A 19,148-nucleotide genomic window follows, 5' to 3' on the forward strand; every position below is an offset into this window, starting at 1 on the left:
AGACCAGCTCCACCCCCTCAGACGTTGTCTTTGGTACGATTTTGACCGGTCGCAATCTCCATCTTCCAGGGGTTGACGCGTTGGTCGCACCTACCTTGACCCATGCGCCGATCCGCATACGCATGTCTGCTGCATCGAATGAGAAACCCGCTTCCTTCCTCGCCCGTGTCCAGGCCGACGCGACAGCGATGATTCCTTTCGAGCATGATGGGATGGACCGCATCCGCGCGATCGATGCCCAGGTCCGAGCAGTATGCGACGAGATGCAGACCTTGCTCGTGATTCAGCCGATTCCAGAAGGGCTGACTTCGGCTTCAACATCCCCCTTCCCCGGTCCGATTCTTTCAGGCCCGCGCGTGGAAGCCCGGGAAATGCGGCATTTCCATTGGTATGGCCTGCTCGTGGAATGCACGCTTCTGCCGACGAACGGATTCTTTGTCCGCATGTGTTATGACGATAAACTATTCTCGTCTGAGGACGTAGAGAAACTATTGGATGACTATTCGCAAGCACTGCACGAGTTGGGTGGCGGGTTGACTGAGGGAGAAGTACACCTTCCAACTGAACAAAAGTTGGATACTTTGACGCTTCCGGGTCTAGTTGCGCCTAGTGGAGCGGAAGAAATGGTTTGATTTGACCTAATATTTCCATAGATGATACATAGCCCACCCGGGCGGCAGCTACCAGACTCGAGGTTGCGTTGAAGCCAACACGCCGGGAGGTTAGTAGTTAGCTGCACAGCCATAGCTAGAACTTGTCTCGGAGCTCAGGGATTGGTAGATATGAAATTGCATGCAAGGCCTACCAAGCAATAACGTTGTTATAAACCGAAGCAGTAGTACCTGCAGATGAGCTAAACATATAGCCATGTATGGCGTTAAAACAGCTACAGCAGGTCCCAAAGATCGCTAAGGTTCGATTGTATATTGTACGCATGAATATATTATTGTAACATAATAATCCTACTCTAGCGCAAAATAATATCACACAATGACCCAACAGTCCTAGTAACTTTAAGAAGACTGGTGGCGGAGGTATCTCATATCGCCGCCTGCATCCTCTCCATCTCCTGAATCATGGGACTTGCCTTACGAATCCTATGCCCGTAGAAATAAAAGACAATCAGAATGGAGACACACGCTGCCTCGACAAGACCCAGCAAAGTACTGGCCCAGTTGAGCCCCAGCGCGCTATACATCGACGGGCCGGCAAGCGGCAGACAAGCGCCCATGAGACTGCGGAAGAACATATTCCCCGCCATCGCAGAGGCAGTGTAGATACCGTACGAGCGGGCGATGTAGCTACTGGCATAAATGAAAACACATGCATTGCCAGCACCAAACGGAACCCCGGCCAGAATGGACACGATCCAATGTACATTCGGTGTACAAGTCCAGGCGAACCACAGCTGCCCAGCCGCGAGGAGAATTGCGCCCAGAATAACAACGCTGACAATCGCCTCTGGAGACACCTCGCCGGTTACAGGGTCCTTGCGATGGCGATCAATGGCTTTGCGGAAGAGAGGCTCGCATGCAATGGTGATTAGGACGCCGGACCCCATGCCAATGAAGGAGAGGCCCCCAATTCCAGGTGACCAGCCACGCTCTGTCTGAAAGGCGATGGGGTAGGCAACGAAACACAGATAAAGAATGCCGTACACAATCGCGATGTAGCTGTCCCAGAATATGCTGTAATGGGTTACCGTCGGGTTAGCCTCGTGGGTACGGGCGTAGGGAATTCAGGGCAAGTGCTTACCAGATTGGCTCGGTCACAAGCATGACGAACGGCCGGTTAAGACCTGTCTTGAGTCTTTTTGACAGATCTTCTCCACCATCGTATCGTGTCCACCACTTGGGATCCCCTGTTTCTTTCCGGAGTCTTGCTGCTCGCTTTTGGAGGATCACCGGAGCGTATGTTTCCTCGATAAAACACATCAAGACGAGCATTGCACCACCAAAGATCAGAACAATCCAGTTCGTCCACCTCCAGCCCAGATACTGGAACACAAAACCGCCAATTATCGGGCCATACACAGGGCCATTAGTAGGTCCAATTGACCAGATACCAAACGCCAGGGCGCGATGTCTATCAGAGACAATATCATTCACCGAGGCGGGAGAGTTGCCCATGATCGCGCTGCCGAAGAGACCTCCGAAGAATCTGCTGATTAAGATCGCTTCGATATTACGAGCCAAAGCGCTCGGGAGGATGAGCAAGAGAAAGACGGTCATGGAGACTAAGTAAATGGGTCGTCGACCGACAACTTCGCTTAGAGGAGCGAATACAATAGTTCCCACCCCCATGCCAAGTAGGTAGGTAAAGACACCGAACAGACCGACAAATTTCGATATGTGGAATTCATCCTCGAGGCCGGGGATTCCTGAAGTGTATAAAGTGCTGGAGAGACTGACCACTGTCGCTCCAAGGCTCATTGTCACAATACTGACACTTTTGTACCATAACGGCCAGAGACGAGGGTTCTCGGGGTCCTCCGGTTCCCAGAAGACCTCGTAATCAGAAGAGTTTTCCAAACTTGGCAGCTTGGAGACGGTGGGTTCAAGTGTATGAGCAGTGTAGCCTTGTGCATCTGCTGTATAGCTTGGAGTCAGCTCAGGCTCGTTGACGGATATGTCTGTTATGTCGGAGTGGCGGAAAGAACCCATAGCCGTAGGCCTCTCACCGAAACTGAATCACGCACGACCCAGAAAATAGAACTAAATGATACTGAAACAACCAACAGTTTGACTGGAATTCGAAAATATGAAAGGATAAACAGAAACGTCACTTATACCTCCTATATCCTATATAGTTGTACCGAGCGGGAGTGACCGAGCGGGATGCCGACTGACCCATGAGCTTAGTAAACCAGATAAAAAAGCTGGCGAGGGATCTTGCCACTCGGCATCCCTCTTGCGATATCCTCACATCTTCTCCTGTATATTGCAAACAATACCACGACGTACGTATGCTACGATGCCGCCACGCTCAGATGCTAGCTCCGCTCCACCGTCTTTCCAATGCAAGCACCCGGGATGTAGTATGAGTTATCAACGGAAAGAACACTTAAACAGACATATGGCCAATCATGCTAAAGGGGAGCGCTTCTCCTGTCCGTATTGTGATAGCACCCTAGCTAGAAAGAATGTACCATGATGAGCCTCGTGTGAGTTATCGTGAAAACTAACTATCCTTCAGCGACCTCTTACGTCGCCATATCCGGAACTATCATCCTGAGAGAGATCCTCCGCAGTCTCGAGCGCGGCAGGCTTGCGGAGCCTGCCATGCTCGAAAGGAACGGTGTGACGGTGGATACCCATGCAATCGATGTCAGCAGCGAGGAGCTACCTGTCCACGTCTTCCGGGGGCGGCTCGTGGCAACAGCACATCCCAAGAGGCCCAAACGCGCTTGAACGCGGATATAGTGAGTAGGGTGCCTGGTGAATCCCGGTGGATCGCTCAGGACTTCATTGATATCTACTTTCACGACTTTCATCCCACTTGGCCGTTTCTACATTGGGGGACATTCGAGCTCTCGAAAGAGCCGTGCATCCTTCTCCAATCAATGTTAATGATTGGGTTGTGGATCAAAGGCGACCAAGCCGCGCGGGACACGGCGATGACTTTCCATCGTAATTTGCTTTCTGCGATTCAAGCTCAAAAGGTGTGAATCGATGTCCTGCTCACAAAAGCCAACTTTCTGCTGACGTTCTGCCTAACAGAGTCAATGGTATATATCCGATTGGACGGCTGGCCGCAACAAGGACACTTCCTGGCCCATGGCGACCTACCAGAGCATCCTTCTACAGCTTATATTCGCCGTGTTTGTGGCAAAACAAGAGACCTCTCTTGATTTGAACATGCGTTTTCAACTACAGGATGCTACATATGAACTCCTCACATCGCTCGTGGAAACCTGTCGCCGGCTCGGTTTGTTCTACTATCCGAATATGCTAGCTAGGCACCACTCCTCTGCCCCGATAGCGCTCATATGGGTGGACGTGGAGGAAATTAAGCGTTTCGGGCTGGCGCTATATAAACTTTGTCGGCTCTGTACTCGGAGTGCCACGTTCGAGAGAGATGGCAGTGACAAGAGAGGCGAGCTTCTAACTCTGGCAGATCTAGACTTTTGCATGCCGGATAGCGACGAAATGTGGAACGCTCCGCCGAATACGGGGGTCGAATTAATCCGAAGCAGTACCTTTCAGCAGACATGCAGGGATAATCGAGATCCAGACAACTGGATATCCCAGACATCGGGGAAATTGTGCGATTCTCGTGTCGGTATTGACTGGATATAACTCTTTTTATAATTGGGATCTAGCTAGTGAGGGTCACTGGGAGGTGGCTTGGATACCATCTATACTTGGTTGTATCTTTGCAGGCAACAACGGATGATATGCCAAGCACATTGACTGCATTCTAGACTTGTACAGTGCAAGGACAACGCGCGTTTCATGGTAGTGAAGTACGACTTATGTTTCCGCCTGAGTTTATATCGTTAGGAGTCGTGTACATCTTGCTATGATCTCATATCTCTATTAGGGATATCTCCAACCGTTGAAAAATTCTATAGCGTGACCCTATTAGATCTTTAATGTATATACACTTATTGAAGTCGGTTATTGCCCTCTACCTGACAATCCGGCAACGATTGTATCCTGAAAAGGCTCATGCAGAATCAGTCCGGCTGATTACATGATTCAGTCCTCCTAAGAATCACCTATAATCTCCATGATTTTGGCCTTAACCTGAAAGCTACCAGACTTCGGGGCTGGATGGCCAAGGTCCCGTCCAACCTGGATATTGTTGATGGTGGTATCCACAAGTTGCATATCAACGAGACGAACGATTCTCGCTAGTGTTAAGTAGAGTTCGGCATAGGCCAAACTGAATACCGTTAGTCTAGTGGAGAGGGAAAAGGAAAGTAAAAGAGACACGTACTTTAATCCTAGACATTGCCTACTTCCCTTAGAGAATGAAACAAGGAATCTGTTCAGATATTGTCCATTTTCAGCGGCTTTGACCCATCGGTCAGGGTTGAACGATTCCGGTTCAGGGAAAATCTGGGGATTCATATGGACAAAGTAGGCCGACTGGCTCACGGGTGTCTGATGCACGATGGCTGTTAGCGATTGACTCACTGCGTTACAGCTTTGTGCGGTCTACTTACGCCAGGTGGGATCATGTATTCACCGTATGCTAATGATTCGACAGGTGCAACGCGAGGAGACCGAGCCACCAGTCCATGTGATAGCCGCAGGGACTCGTTAATCACTCCGGTCTGGCAAGGCTCTATTAGTATTGAGCAGTAACAACATTCACATAGCACAATCATACAAAATACGGTAATTGTTCAAGCTCGGCCCAGGTTGGTCGGCTGGTCGGAGTAGGCATGACTTGTTTGAGCTCGTCGCGTAGCTTACATCTCATAGTCTCATCACTGATCAAATGAAACATGGCAACTGTCAAGGCTCTTGCGGTAGTCTCAATACCAGCACCGAAGAGAGCCGCACCCTCTTCTTCAAGGCGACGCAGCGTCTTCTCTTGTGGTGGGACATCGGCGACAGCTAGAGCATCAAACACATTTTTCGAGAGCATGTCGTTGTCATGCGACAGCGATTCCTTGTCAAGAGACTTCGCCGCCTGTCGACGGATCAGGTTCCTCACTGCGATGACATCGGCCATCTGAAGGCCCAACTTCTCCATAAGTCCGATCGGCACGCAACGAAGGATCTTGGGCATGATAGGGAAGAACTTGTTGATATGGCACATGGACATGACATAATTGACTGCGTCAATCATCTGATTCTGGAAGACTTTCTGCTCCAGGTATCCCTGGCTCGCCCCGTAGCAGTACTCTGAGACTACATCTGCTGCCAGAGCCGCAAAAACACGGTGTAGAGGCATGACTGCCTGAGATTCAAAGGCGGAGCGAAAGCGGACAAGCACGCGGTCTACCTTTTGTTCGATAACCGATTCGGCCTTCTTCAAGGATCGTCTCGAAAAGTAGCTGCTCAAGAGGCTGCGGCGAAGCCGATGGTGTTCATGACCAACGGTTGCAACCATCGGCAACGGTGTAGTAAACACGCCAATGAATCTGGGATCCTTTTCTCGGACCCGCGAGCTGCCTGCATAGATTTGTTCATAGTAATAAGGATCATTGACGTGAAGTTCACGCGGGTTAATTCGTACGACTGGCCCTTTAGGGTTGTCAGCAAAACCAAGTCTCTGTACGCCGCTGGGTGCTACCAGGCTTTTTACCATATTTCTGATGCAATTGCTCAAGCTTGCAGAGATAAGAACCGTTGCAAATCACATCGTAGTAGAACTCGTACAGATGAGAAATCGCCGCCAGTTTTGGGCCTGGAAACTTGCAAAGAGGGTGGAAAAACAGCCGGTAAACAGTCTGGATAGTAAAGCCCACCACAAGCGCGAGTAAGCACAGGCTCCCCGCGGAGCTTGTAGATTCATCCATTTAGTTTCTGTGCAATGCTCTGCAGCAGGCGATTTGGAGTATCCCAACCTGTGAAACGGAAGCTAACCACCAACCTCAACTTTTGGTGTGGGGGCTTTTCGAAAATATATGTTGTCTCCAATCTCGGGCTTGCCGGAGTAGCACCGGTTCATTTTTCACCATGTTCTATTAAGGAGTCCAATGGAAGGTCAGTCGCGAGACAGAACTTAATGCTCGAGTGGGCTGAAGATCCTAAACTCCCTAGTCCGTATATATTGTTTACATTGGATACGTAAAATACTAGCGGCACAAAACGGTACACGCAAGGGGCTCCACTCAGCGTGGCAATCTAGAGATAAATTACCGATTCGGAGTTCAATAGCTTGAGAACTAAAAAAAAATAAATTTAAATTAAAATTAATCTGTTGTACGGAATACATCACGGAAATTACTGTCAATTTTCACTCGGTACTAATCGTTCCTGGCGGGACTATTTATTTAAAAATCGATGGTAGATAGTCGAAGGTGCTCCATCCAACAATCTGCCTCTCGATAAGAATCTAACGACCATGCCGGACCTCACTACGACTCTGGGAGTGAGCGGGATCGCCCTTCTGGGGTATTTCCTCCTGTTCACTCTACGGGTGAAATTGGATCCCCGCGAGCCACCTCTTGTTGCAAGCACAATTCCACTGGTTGGCCACCTGATCTCCTTTCTCGTCCATGGAATTGGATATTTCGCCGCAGAAAGGTATTGAGAGGCATACGGGCCCCTTTTGAAAAAGCTGTAGGATGCTAAATGTCTTAGTCGTAAACATGCCCTGCCAATTTTCACCATGGATATCCTCAAGAAAAGAGTATATATCGTTACTTCTCCCGACTTGCTCCCGTCCGTGCGACATAGTCGCAGCACCATGTCATTCGATCCCCTGTTCACAGCCATGGCAGAGCGGGCGGGGGGCATTCCAAAGGCTGGCCTGGAGCTCCTTCGGGAGGAAGAACGGGGAGGCAAGGGACTTGCTAAGCAAACGGTGGAAGCTATGCGTCCTGCGCTACTCGGAAACAAGCTTGACCATCTCAATGAGCAGATGATCCATGTCCTTAAACCCAACGTCGATCAAGTGGCTTCGATTCCTACCCGCTCACTGGATTTATATGGATGGTGCAACGATGCACTCACGGTTGCCAGTACAGATGCTATCTATGGCCCTTTGAATCCCTACAAATCTGAAGCTATCAGAAAAGCCTTCTGGTAATTATGTCGCCTTGAGTCTTCGCTTTTGCTTGCCTTGTTCTCCACGATTAACTGTGTATAGGGATTTTGAATCAAACTTGAGCCTGCTTCTCGCCGATACGCTCCCCTGGCTTACTTGCCGGAAGGCCTGGAAAGGTAGAGAGCAGCTGGTCCAGGCTTTTATTCAGTTCTACCAAACGGATGGACATCTTTCTGCGTCTCATCTAGTTTATGCTCGATGGAAGGTCCAGCAAGAGGCTGGAGCCACTCTGGAGGATATCGCAAGATTGGAGATACTAACCGGGGTTGGGATTCTCTCTAACACGGTCCCAAGCTGTTTTTGGCTGCTTTTTGATATATTATCCCGCCCGGAGCTATTACGAACGATACAGGATGAGATTCATCAGAATGCGATCTCCATCGACTCGACTGGAACCCATAGCCTTGATTTAGCAGATATCCGGACAAAGTGCCCGATGCTCCTCTCGTCATTCCAAGAGACCCTGAGGACACGATCTAACTCCGGTCAGCTCCGTGTGGTATACCAAGATACCCTATTAAATGATCACTGGCTCTTGAAGGCCGGCTCCATCCTCCTGATTCCTGCGCCGGCCATCAACACAAATAGCTCGGCGTGGGGGTTGGACTCCGGGAACTTTGAGCCCCAGCGCTTTACCAAGACCAGTCAGATGACGGACAAGAAATCAAAGGCTTCTGGGTTTTTATCCTTCGGGATATCTCCTCATATCTGTCCTGGGCGCCATTTTGCCACAGGAGAGATCTTGGCTCTCGCTGCGTTGCTTCTTGTACGATATGATATTAGTCCCATGCATGGCTCTTGGACCGAGCCAAAAACAAATGCGAGGGCAGTCGCCGCATCGCTTCCCCCGGCAGCTGAAAAGGTTGAAGTGACAGCCGTCGAGAGAGAGGAATATAAGGGTGTAGAATGGCGGACAACGGTGACCCCGGGGAAGGGGACATACGGCCTGATCATTGGATAATGATTCTTTCATCGATATCATAGCGCGAGATAGGGAAGAGTTCTTATCATATCATGCAGATCACGGGCCGTGATCTCCAACCTGAACCCAAGATCTACATACCACCTCATTGCCACTCGTGAACGCAGGCCATTGTATAGATTTACCATGACTGTACCTGGATGACCATGCTACATTGCGTATGAAAAATACCACTTCGACCTAAATTTGTGAAATTTCTCTTTTCGTGAAGAGATAATTGCCCGTGGCTGGCTGACCTCGTTTAGGGTTAAAGTTAAGCCCAGTTATCTTCCGTCTCATTGGGAACGGGAACTGTATCTCCACTATTTGCGTGGAGACTTTGACCCTGGTGAGTACTGAAGGAAATGGCACTAGAAAGGGAGTTGGTATTCAGCGTGAATTCTTTTCTCTTTGCCTTTCTTTTCTTTTATTTCCTCGGCTGATTCGATGGTATCATCATTTCATTCCAGGGCGTTTGGCTCCTGTTTCGAGCCACCCGAAAAAAAAGTTTATTGCTTGAGGAATTCCCACATTGGCGGGACACTTCATGGTTTCCTCCCGAGTATGGATGGATCGCCGTGACACGGCGATGTCCTACGTGATCTCCTACGCGGTCCTCGGGCTCCACGCGGCCCAGAACATCGATATCGAAGCAATATCAACTGCCCTTCTGACCCTGTCTGCAGGATCATTGCCCTTGCCGAATCGGCTGTCAGAGTTCATCCGATTGGCATCATGTAGCAGCAGGTTCCTCATTCCGAGTTGTTGTCGGAGCGGGCAAGAGAGTTGGCCCAACTATCAGGTTCGCTACAGAATCTTCAGCTTGCCTGTTGCCTGTGCGGTCTTCACTAGTTTATTTGTTTAGGCTTAGTCTGCATTCTGAGCAAGTCCCCACAGGTAATCGACAGCTGAGATAGGGTACCAAACGATCGTGTCGACCCCCGTGGATCGATTCGCTTACAGATCACGAGTGGACCTATCGAATTTTGGGAGCAGCTGGCAGAATTCGTAAAAGAGGAAATGATATACATCGAGATCAGCCCGATCTTTTCGCAACCTATCTCCAAAGTAAATTTTGGGAGCTGACCGGATCTTTGGGTCAAACCTTTTGGAAACCCACTCCGAGCCCGGCCGATTGGGTCCATGGGTCAAAACCCACTTTGATGGCCTCTGCGCACTGCGCATCCAGACCTCAAGCCGTCAGTTTTACTCACTCGAGGTGGTTGATTGGATATGACGCTTATGGGATGGATTCAGTCGTTCATTCTTCAAAACACGGGAAGCAAAGCCCCTCGATCGAACACCAGTTTGATTGATTTCCTCGTCCTCTCTCAACTCCACTGCATCTCAATGGCCCGTGCTTGATGATTTACTCAAAACGGAATTAATAGTGGAAGACTAAAATAGAGACACGGAATTATCTTCCCATGGGTCCATAGTTTTACTATTATGTGGTCTCTATTGGTTGTTGAGAGATTTGAAGTTGAAATGGCGGTGTTTTGTATGGAACACTGGGTTGCCGACGATACGGTACCGTGTTTTACCGGGTGTGCTTGTGTATTCTTCGGGTACCTCAAAGGTATTCAGCCTGGCCTGAGTGGGGAGATGCAAAGGACTAGCAATCCCTGGGTATGCAGCAAGTCCACGAGACAGATCATGCCGACCTCCGCTGATCAGGCCTTATTTAGATAAAGAGTGAGAATCCCGTGCTGGTCCTTAATCCCACTCGACAATAATTTTCCTCCTTCATTCCACATCCCTTTCGTACCGCTCAAAATGGCCGCTGTGCAGCTCATTGACGGGCTGTCCAGCTTGGGATCCGGAAAAGGCCAAATACAGAAAACGGCGAGAGTCCATGTCGCCATTACCGAACAGAAGGCTCTCTGGGGTCGGCGAGCCAATGTATCGTGGGTCTCCAGCCTTCCGAGTATGTTGTTGATGGTCTCTGCGCCTCTTCTCGTACTCTCCATTTCTGTAGCTCTCACCCACTATGAGGGCTCAATTACGAAGGTGTTCAGTGACTTTTATTCGCATGGTACCCTCCCACTTCTCACGCGATATTGGCCAACTGTGACCACGCAGGGTGTCAAAGCGTACGTCTTCTGGCTGGTTTTTCAAGCATTTCTCTACCAAGCCCTTCCGGGGAGAATTGTGTCCGGCCCTCCCACTCCCGGGGGATATTCTTTACCATATAAAGTCAATGGACTATGGTCTTGGCTGGCAACCCTAATTGTATTTGTGGGCCTTGTTAAAGCAGGAAAGCTGGACCCCGCGTTTGTCGCAGTGCATCAGGGTGAACTGATTATTATTGCCAATATCTACGGATTTTTGATCACCGGGACATCGGTAATAAAGTCCCATTTATTCACCCCGAACACGAGGGATGTCCGATTTAGCGGTATGTGATGGGACGAATTGTCTTCTACTAGGGAAGAGAGTATTGACAAAATTCGACAGGGTCCATCATTCACGATTTTCTATCTGGAGTGGAACTTAACCCCCGCCTGGGCAAGCTCTGGGATTTGAAGCTGTTCCAAATTGGACGTGTTGGTATGAACAGCTGGGTGCTTGTGTAAGCTGCTTTCCCCTTCGGACTTCATCCGCAGGCCCTAACACTACAATCTCGCAGTGATTTGTCCTTTGCGGCTTTGCAGTACCAGAAGTTTGGCTACCTCACAAACTCCATGGCAGTTGTTATCTTTCTACATGCTTTATATGTGGTAGACTTCTTCGTCAATGAAGACTGGTAAGTGTCGCAACTAATATATAGTGTCCTGGAACGATCGACCGTTTAACAATGTCCTCTCAGGTATCTAAGCACGATTGATATCGCCTTGGATCACTTCGGCTTCAACCTGGCATGGGGATCCGCTGTGTGGCTGCCCGTGATCTACACCACGCAAGCACACTATCTGGCCTATCACCCAGTCCAGCTGTCCGGGCTCCAATGCACACTGCTTTTAGTCGCCGGAATTGCAGGCTACGTGTTATTCCGCTCTGCGAATCATCAAAAGTATCGCACGCGCCAGTCAAACGGAACCAACTTGATCTGGGGCCAAAAGCCTTCCCTCATTCGAGCAACCTACCAAACCGCTGATGGATCGTCACATCAGTCCATGCTTCTACACTCCGGTAAGCCTCCATGCATTCAGTCCTCTGTGAGTCGTTATACTGATGAATACTCCGACAGGTTGGTGGGGATGGGTCCGCCATCCGAACTACATCGGGGATTTGATTTTCTCGTTCTGCGCTTGTGCGGGCTGTGGCTTTGCGCATATCATCCCCTGGACGTATTTCTGCTTTATGGCGAGTCTACTGATCCATCGGTCTTTGAGAGATGACGCCCGTTGCTCATCGAAGTATGGCGACCGATGGAGGGTGTACTGTGAGATAGTGCCGTGGAGGCTCATCCCGGGGGTCTTCTAATGTGCGATGGTCTGTTTATATATTAGGAGGTGGAGTATAGAAAAGTCCTATTTAAGTATAGCAAGAATAAAGTACATTGCCTTTTCTATATCCATCTACTTACTAAAATCGCTTTCTGTCCTACTTTGCTGCCTTAGTCAACACAAGAGCTACTGGGAACATATACCACCGGGTATCAGCTATATGTACGCAAGTGTTTGATCAACCCAACATATGCTCAGCGACATATAGTACCCAAAACAGGTGTACACTTTGCATCATTTGCTTGACGATAGCTGCATAGTGGGTCTAGGCAATGGAAGAGATTCCCGAAGCACAGTATCTCGGTATGGGTATTCAATCTGTCACATATTCTTGGCATCGTGTATAGAATTCAACCGAATTAAAGTTTAGCTTGGTATTACATGGCGTGACGAGTCGGAGTGACTCAAGCAAGGATCTTCGTCTTCGTTCCATATTACACCGACTTTTGAACCCGAAGCTGCACCCTGTCGATAGTCTCGGATCCGAGCTACGGCTGCCTTACAGGCCAAGTGCATCCTGTCATGTGGATTTGCGCATTGATAGAATGGACTTGGTGAGAATGATCTATTTACGCCGGAGCTAGCTGTGGCGCTAGTGATCAGCCTGCATGCTAGTGGTGTCTACCATGACCATGATCTTCATGAGGACCTCGCTATGTCTTTAACCTGGCCTTGACGCGGTAGTAATCGACAAAAAAGATTGATTGAGGTGAAATCGAACTCCAAGACAGACGAGTGTATACACAAATACAAAACAATCGAACAGACACAAGCAGTCTACTCATGCACCAGGCGTCAAAACCAATCTCTTGGTCACAGTTTCTTCAGATTCCCACGCAGAAGCAACATCGCTCAGAGGAACGGTGAAGATCAGGAATGGGATGTGCATCTGGGAAGTCATCTTCATGATTTCCGGCAATTCCCTCCTCCAATCCTCGACGGTGAAACAGCCTAGTCCAGTGCCCAGGATGCAAATGGGTCGTTGGTTGATCAGGTAGCTAGGCACCACGTCAAAGATATGCGGTCGGTCCGCAATATTCCCCACTTGCACGTACTGCAAGTTTTCTCCGCGCACACACCGAGCTGTCTGCAGAATGCCCGAAGCTACAGGGCCACCGCCGATGTAGTCCAGCACAATATGCACCGGCCCCACACTGGGAGGAAGGGCAAAGGGCTCCTGGAGCACGACGCGATCGTCGAGCCCCTCCACCGCGGCGAGCGTGTCTTCATTGCGCGACAAGCCGATTATGCGAGTGGCGCCCAGAGCGCGCGCCACGATCGCTGCACACCTCCCACTAGCGCTTGTTGCGCCGATGATCAGTACCGTGCGTCCCTGGCAGCCGCCAATGACACGGCATCGCAGGGTCATCCAGCTGCATGACACCGGGTTTGCAAGTGCCGCTGCCTTGACAGGGTCGGTGCCCGGTTCAAGCTTTACAACATGTCGTAGGTTGACGTTCGTTCGCTCCGCTAAGAGCGGTGCCGCAAGCTGGGTGATGTAGTACATGTCGCCTGTGATCTCGTCGATTCCGACCCCATCAACGCTTGGGTCATGGGGTAAGGGCACCTTGGAAGTGGTAGGGTGCGCGCCGGCAGCCCGGCTTCGGACAACCCGTGTCACGCTGGTAGCGAGCACCTTGAGCTGGAGCTCGGTAGGTGACGGCGGCGGCAGATCAGGGATCGAGGTGTACTGTGGCGGTTTGCCCCAGGACATCACGAGAGCGGCTTTCATGGCGTGGTCTGGGTCCACGAGGTAGGGCGACTTGCGGTGCATATCATGGAGAGCTTTCAGTGCGAATGTTGCCTTGAGAGTGTCCTTGAGACGACCTCTCAGGTTGAATCGGTCTTGGACGGGCTGCTGGTCTCCCATTGGAATGGATGCCAATGTTCCTGAATTGGTGTCTCTTCCAACGGCGTCGCGGACTGGCAGAAGCTGCAATACCGCAGAAGGTTTGGGTCAAGAAGCAATAATGGTTAACAACTGCTCTCCTCTGCACGGCACATCGTTGGATTTTATCCCATATCCCCTGGCCCGTATTCCAGGGGGCATTTCCCAGTGTAAGACATGAAGCAATAGACATCCCAGACAGGTCTCAGAACGGGGCTTGTCGTATATCAGCTTCAGCTTTCGTTGGCACTTACGACATTTATGGCGGCACTCATCTCCCGACTTTGGTCTTGAAATGCACCTGGCGTGGCTGAAGAGTATGCAATTAGGGAAGCGCTGCTTTGAGTTTTAAATTCGGGCCCCTGCATAGAACTGTCAGCATGACTTAACGGTTTCAGCCCATGTCCGCGTAAGGTGCGTCATGATTGGAAGTGTTTCCATGGCACATCTTCATTTTCGTTGCCGATTCGAATGTTCCCGAGTGGCTCAGCGCTTTGGTGTTTCATTCATCACACTGTAGGCAGGAGTAATCGAGTTGATCTTCCAAATCAAGATGGTCATGCCGACTGATTCTGTCTGCGTACACCTTGTAGTGCGATCTGACATTCGATTGACTTTGTCTAGAAGGTTCTGGAACTATTCTCGGTTAATTGAATTCGCCTGAATGAGGGGGTCTGTATCATGAGGTCGAAAATGTCTCCCCGGCCTTCCAGGCTGCAGTCAGCGACATGTAGCCATTGCCTCTTATACCAACAAGGCTTTGGGAAGTAACAGAGGTCCCGCCATACTCACCATAGGAATACTCTGCCTGTTGGGCGCTATGTGGTGTCCTTGCTCACTATCCGACTATGTGGTCATCCTCCTACAGTAAATGGACATCGGGTATCCTCCGCTGCGAGTCGGACACCTAGTTTCCACAGAGAGTAAGACACATCTTTCAGCTGAGTTAAAGCAAGTATTCATGCAAGACGAGCTTCTAGAACTGGCGCTGGTTCCGGGGAAGGAACTTGGTTTCGGATAGCAACTTATAGTATACTCATTGCTTTTTCTATGGAACTTTCTTCTCGTGAGTCCCAGTCACTGACTTCTCGACCATTCTATGAACGGTTGTGGTTGAGTCGGCTTGAAACTGTTGGAACCGTGATTTTGGGGGGTATTGAGCAACGCAGGTCTTGGTTTTTGGAATGATGGTGGAGCTGCTGTGCGTTGAATGGTATTGAACAGAAACATTGCTCAAGTCTAGTATACTATGCTGAGTGAGGAAGGTAATGCCTGGAGCTTAGGAATCCACTTTGCTCATTCTAACTCCCAATTTAGAATAACCATGACTGGTATCGATGCTTGATATTGCCTCTAGGATGGAGGGAATATGACCACCCAACAACTTTGGCCGAAAAGGGCCAGAAGGACAGATTTATTCCCTATCCACTACTAGTACACAATTAAAGCCTCATGTCTAGACCATCACCCTGAAGATCGCTGCAGCCAGCTAACCCAATCCGAGCATTAGAAATACGAGACGACGAGAGAGGATCGGCATAGGGACAACTGTCAGGCCGACTACGTCATAAGCAGACATTAGTAATAAGACTCTCCTAACTACTGCAACTACTGCAGTTTTAGCCCCAAAATCTCATCTAATTTGGACCCACGCAGCCAATCACACCTGTGGTTTGGGCCAACTTCGTCTTGGCTGCATGATTAGGAAGCAATGCTTTCTCCATACAGAGAAAGTAAGGCAGATGTAACAGAACTTGTTAGAGCGGCGGGGCATTATCAATCGCGTGATTAGCAATCGTGAACAGGGATATGGTTATCAATATAAATATTGTCAACCCTGCGTTGTGGTAGGTACTTGATTTCATTACTCAACAAGACCAGTTGGAGTAACCCGAGATTAATACAGGTAATACCATAATCGCGAACCGATATGACCCTCAAATACCTCATCACGGGCGTGACAGGCGGCCTGGGACGATACGTCCTGGACTACTTCGTGGCGACCAGACCTCTGCACGAATTCGCAGCTGCATCGTCGAGAGAGTCTAACCGACAACAATTCGAAGATCGTGGCATTGCCTTCCGACAGGTTAACTATGACGATCCCACTACGCTGGAGACCGCGTTCGAGAATGTCGAGAATGTACTTTTTGTCAGCACCAACACATTCGATAATGAGAAGCGTCGAAAGCAGCATCAGAATTTCGTCGATGCGGCGAAGAGGAAGGGTGTTAAGCATGTATGGTCTTTCTTTCCGCGTTTTTATATTTTGTTTTCTGAAATTCTCCCGGCAATGGCTAATCATTATGCTAGGTATGGTATACATCTCTCGCCTTCGGAGGATTCAAGTCCGATTCCAAGGCTGCGGTGCAGACAGCGCATTTAGAGACCGAGGAGATGCTTCGGAAGTCAGTCAACCCCGAGCTACTACATAGACATGATCATAGCTAACAAACCCCAGATCCGGAGTCACCTACACTTCCATCCGAGAAGGCGTCTATACCGACGCCTTCCCCGTGTTCCTCAACTGGTACCCCGACTCAACGACCGTCCCTCTCCCATGCGACGGCCCCATGGCAATGACCCTGCGGTCGGAGCTGGGTGAAGCAACCGCGCGGTTGATGATCGCCGGCGGCCATGAGAATGAGATCGTTCTACTAACAGCCGAGGACACCATTCGACCCTCGGAGATCGTGGATATCATCAATGCCACGACGGGTCGGCAGGTTCAGTTTCAGCGTGTGTCGCCCGAGGAATATATCCAGACCTACGCTGGGAATGATAAGGGTGGCAAGCCCAAGACATTTTTTGAGAAGACGTTGACGTGGTATGAGGGCATTGAGAAGGGCGAGTTGGTTACCACGCATCCGTTGATGAGGGAGCTTTTGGGCAGGGAGCCTACGAAGCCTCGTGAGGCGATTCGCGGGTTGTTGGCGAACCCTGATTATACGTGGCATCAGAACCATGTGAACTAAATGTATAATTGTAATTAACTTAATGGGACACGTTTTCTTTCTTGTTTGGGTCGGGTCAGCTTTGGTTATATCGTCCTGTGACATTAGGATTCACGTCTTTTTGCGCGGGTTGTATTTGAGCAAGTGAAGAAAAGATTCGAGAGGAGTGGTGCATTCTGGTAGAGCATTTCGAGGGAGTCGAAGCGCCTGTCTTTTGAGTACGAGGTGAAGACTGCAAGAATAACGACCTGCAAGTGTAAAACAAAGCTGTGTGGCTAGGCTTGCTATTAGACTGTTACCGGGTGAAGCCTCGGTTCCATGGCCGTTGGTTAGAATTAACCATCCTTCATGTACCCCACAGTGAGCCAAGAAGATAAGCTGTCATCTAATTTGGTGATGAAACAAGAACTCTATCTACAAATTAAATCTTATCAATTATGGAAACCTACGATTCCCCGCCCATCGGAGGTCTCCGTGTGGGGAAATCGGTCCTACGTTAGCGGGATTTGTATATCAACCCTCCAACAGACCGAGCAAGTCTCTAGACAAATGCCTAAAAGAAATCAAAATCTAAAATCATGCTGTACACTCACGCAACAATCATCACGGTCGACTCAAACCGACGCATCATCGAGGACGGTGCCATCCGCGTGCAGAATGACTTAATCGCGGATATCGACAAGACCGCAGCCCTGAAGGCCAAATACCCCGACGAGGACGAGTACGATCTCACCGGCCGGATAGTCATTCCGGGCCTCGTTTCCACTCATATGCACACGGCGCAGACGCTGCTCCGGGGTGCTGCCGATGACCTCGAGCTGGTTTCCTGGCTGTGCGAGCGGATCTGGGTGCTGCAGGGGAATTTCACGGCCGAGGATGGGTATGCCGCGGCGCGGTTGAGTATCGGGGAGATGCTGAAGTCGGGCACAACGTGCTTTTTGGAGAGTATGGTGTGTATTAGTAACGACTGTCGTGTTTGGGAATTGGTCTAATTGAGGCAGTTCGCGGACCGCTACGGATTCGATGGTCTGGCGCGTGCAGTCGAGGAAAGCGGCATCCGTGGCTGCTTGGGTAAGATCGTCATGGACATCGCAAAGTATGCCAAGGATGATGCCTGGGCCATGCATCCTGGGCTGGTCGAAGATCGCGAGACATCATTGTTGGGCACGTTGGCGATGTGGGAGAAGTGGAATGGCAAGGCCAACGATCGTATTCGCGTATGGTTCGGCGCTCGCACACCTGGAGGGTAAGCATTTCCGTGTAAACTCACATTTGAACTGCCACTGACAGAGTGATAGAGTATCAGATACCCTGTATCGTGAGATGACCAGTTTATCCCGCGAAAAAGGCATCCCCATCACCATGCACTGTGCTGAGGTGCGTGCCGACCGTGACTTCTTTGCTTCTGTGGGACACACCCCCATGACGTACTGCGACTCGGTCGGCCTCCTCTCGCCATCGACAGTGTTAGTGCATATGGTGCATCTGGACGATGACGATATCACGCGACTTGCGAGTTCAGGAACCCACGTCGCGCATTGTCCGACCTCCAACGCCAAGCTTGCCTCTGGCATCTGTCGCGTGCCGGACTTGCAGCGAGCCGGCGTTAATATCGGCCTCGGCACTGACGGCGCCCCCTGTAACAATACCTGCGACCTCCTGCAGGAGATGAAGCTAGCGGGAATTATACATAAGAGCCTGTCTTATGACCCCACCGCGGTACCCGCCGAATCAGTGCTAGAGATGGCGACCATCAACGGTGCCCGTGCGTTAGGATTGGAAGACCGAATCGGTAGCTTGGAGATTGGGAAGAAGGCCGATTTTGTAGCTATAGATACTCGTCGTATCCACTTACAGCCCTGGTTCAACCCCGTCAGCGCGGTGGTCTACACGGCTACCGGTCGGGATGTCGATATCGTCGTGGTCGATGGGCAAATGCTGGTGCGTAGTGGAGAGCTGTTAACCATGGACGAACAAGAGATCGTGCGCGAGGCCCAGCGAAGAAGCCAGGAGGTGGTCGCCAGAGCCGGGTTGAAAGATCGAGTAAAGGCTCGGTGGCCGGTAGAATGAGCCGTGGACTCGATGGGACTACACCCTGGATGATATGGAGGTACTAAGCAATTGACATTGAATCATGTGGCTATCGCATCAAGTTCGTTTCGACATAT

At 50.2% G+C, this 19,148-nt stretch overlaps 8 protein-coding genes across 8 annotated transcripts; 5 read left to right on the forward strand and 3 right to left on the reverse strand.

Moving 5' to 3' along the window:
* Nucleotides 1-1,039: 1,039 nt before the first annotated feature.
* BDV37DRAFT_295955 (MFS transporter) lies at nt 1,040-2,663 on the reverse strand (the record flags this gene model as incomplete). Its single annotated transcript, XM_032090003.1, has 2 exons — nt 1,040-1,688; nt 1,756-2,663. The coding sequence occupies 2 exons, from the start codon at nt 2,661-2,663 to the stop codon at nt 1,040-1,042; spliced, it is 1,557 nt and encodes a 518-aa protein (XP_031945795.1).
* Nucleotides 2,664-2,932: 269 nt separating this feature from the next.
* Nucleotides 2,933-4,586, forward strand: BDV37DRAFT_238721 (uncharacterized protein). Its single transcript, XM_032080872.1, has 3 exons — nt 2,933-3,140; nt 3,196-3,661; nt 3,720-4,586. The coding sequence occupies exons 1-3, from the start codon at nt 2,974-2,976 to the stop codon at nt 4,296-4,298; spliced, it is 1,212 nt and encodes a 403-aa protein (XP_031945796.1). The 5' UTR covers nt 2,933-2,973; the 3' UTR covers nt 4,299-4,586.
* A 123-nt stretch (nt 4,587-4,709) lies between these two features.
* BDV37DRAFT_278963 (cytochrome P450) lies at nt 4,710-6,475 on the reverse strand (the record flags this gene model as incomplete). Its single annotated transcript, XM_032086208.1, has 5 exons — nt 4,710-4,887; nt 4,942-5,108; nt 5,171-5,281; nt 5,338-6,200; nt 6,262-6,475. The coding sequence occupies 5 exons, from the start codon at nt 6,473-6,475 to the stop codon at nt 4,710-4,712; spliced, it is 1,533 nt and encodes a 510-aa protein (XP_031945797.1).
* A 548-nt stretch (nt 6,476-7,023) lies between these two features.
* On the forward strand, nt 7,024-8,689 carry BDV37DRAFT_268488 (cytochrome P450; the record flags this gene model as incomplete). Its single annotated transcript, XM_032084196.1, has 3 exons — nt 7,024-7,205; nt 7,263-7,642; nt 7,845-8,689. The coding sequence occupies 3 exons, from the start codon at nt 7,024-7,026 to the stop codon at nt 8,687-8,689; spliced, it is 1,407 nt and encodes a 468-aa protein (XP_031945798.1).
* A 1,776-nt stretch (nt 8,690-10,465) lies between these two features.
* BDV37DRAFT_278965 (ergosterol biosynthesis ERG4/ERG24 family-domain-containing protein) lies at nt 10,466-12,115 on the forward strand (the record flags this gene model as incomplete). Its single annotated transcript, XM_032086209.1, has 5 exons — nt 10,466-11,087; nt 11,147-11,261; nt 11,319-11,435; nt 11,499-11,821; nt 11,880-12,115. 5 exons carry the CDS (start codon nt 10,466-10,468, stop codon nt 12,113-12,115), a joined length of 1,413 nt encoding a protein of 470 aa, XP_031945799.1.
* Nucleotides 12,116-12,919: 804 nt separating this feature from the next.
* Nucleotides 12,920-14,008, reverse strand: BDV37DRAFT_278966 (NAD(P)-binding protein; the record flags this gene model as incomplete). The annotated part of the gene is made up of 1 exon (XM_032086210.1): nt 12,920-14,008. One exon carries the CDS (start codon nt 14,006-14,008, stop codon nt 12,920-12,922), a length of 1,089 nt encoding a protein of 362 aa, XP_031945800.1.
* Nucleotides 14,009-15,825: 1,817 nt separating this feature from the next.
* Nucleotides 15,826-17,448, forward strand: BDV37DRAFT_238726 (putative NmrA-like family protein). The gene is made up of 4 exons (XM_032080873.1): nt 15,826-15,873; nt 15,933-16,265; nt 16,340-16,434; nt 16,488-17,448. Exons 2-4 carry the CDS (start codon nt 15,957-15,959, stop codon nt 16,999-17,001), a joined length of 918 nt encoding a protein of 305 aa, XP_031945801.1. The 5' UTR covers nt 15,826-15,873; nt 15,933-15,956; the 3' UTR covers nt 17,002-17,448.
* Nucleotides 17,449-17,558: 110 nt separating this feature from the next.
* Nucleotides 17,559-19,050, forward strand: BDV37DRAFT_268491 (amidohydrolase; the record flags this gene model as incomplete). The annotated part of the gene is made up of 3 exons (XM_032084197.1): nt 17,559-17,930; nt 17,982-18,226; nt 18,279-19,050. 3 exons carry the CDS (start codon nt 17,559-17,561, stop codon nt 19,048-19,050), a joined length of 1,389 nt encoding a protein of 462 aa, XP_031945802.1.
* Nucleotides 19,051-19,148: the final 98 nt, after the last annotated feature.

The sequence above is a fragment of the Aspergillus pseudonomiae genome, assembly GCF_009193645.1.
Source record: "Aspergillus pseudonomiae strain CBS 119388 unplaced genomic scaffold BDV37scaffold_6, whole genome shotgun sequence".
Classification (NCBI taxonomy): domain Eukaryota; kingdom Fungi; phylum Ascomycota; class Eurotiomycetes; order Eurotiales; family Aspergillaceae; genus Aspergillus; species Aspergillus pseudonomiae.

Excerpts from the sequence above, each read along its gene's own strand:
- BDV37DRAFT_238721 (XM_032080872.1), top strand. The coding sequence starts at position 2,974 with ATGCCGCCACGCTCAGATGCTAGCTCCGCTCCACCGTCTTTCCAATGC. Across the intron at positions 3,141-3,195 it reads GATAGCACCCTAGCTAGAAA|CGACCTCTTACGTCGCCATA; the intron begins GAATGTACCATG and ends ACTATCCTTCAG. Across the intron at positions 3,662-3,719 it reads CTGCGATTCAAGCTCAAAAG|AGTCAATGGTATATATCCGA; the intron begins GTGTGAATCGAT and ends TCTGCCTAACAG.
- BDV37DRAFT_238726 (XM_032080873.1), top strand. The coding sequence starts at position 15,957 with ATGACCCTCAAATACCTCATCACGGGCGTGACAGGCGGCCTGGGACGA. Across the intron at positions 16,266-16,339 it reads AGAGGAAGGGTGTTAAGCAT|GTATGGTATACATCTCTCGC; the intron begins GTATGGTCTTTC and ends TCATTATGCTAG. Across the intron at positions 16,435-16,487 it reads ACCGAGGAGATGCTTCGGAA|ATCCGGAGTCACCTACACTT; the intron begins GTCAGTCAACCC and ends AACAAACCCCAG.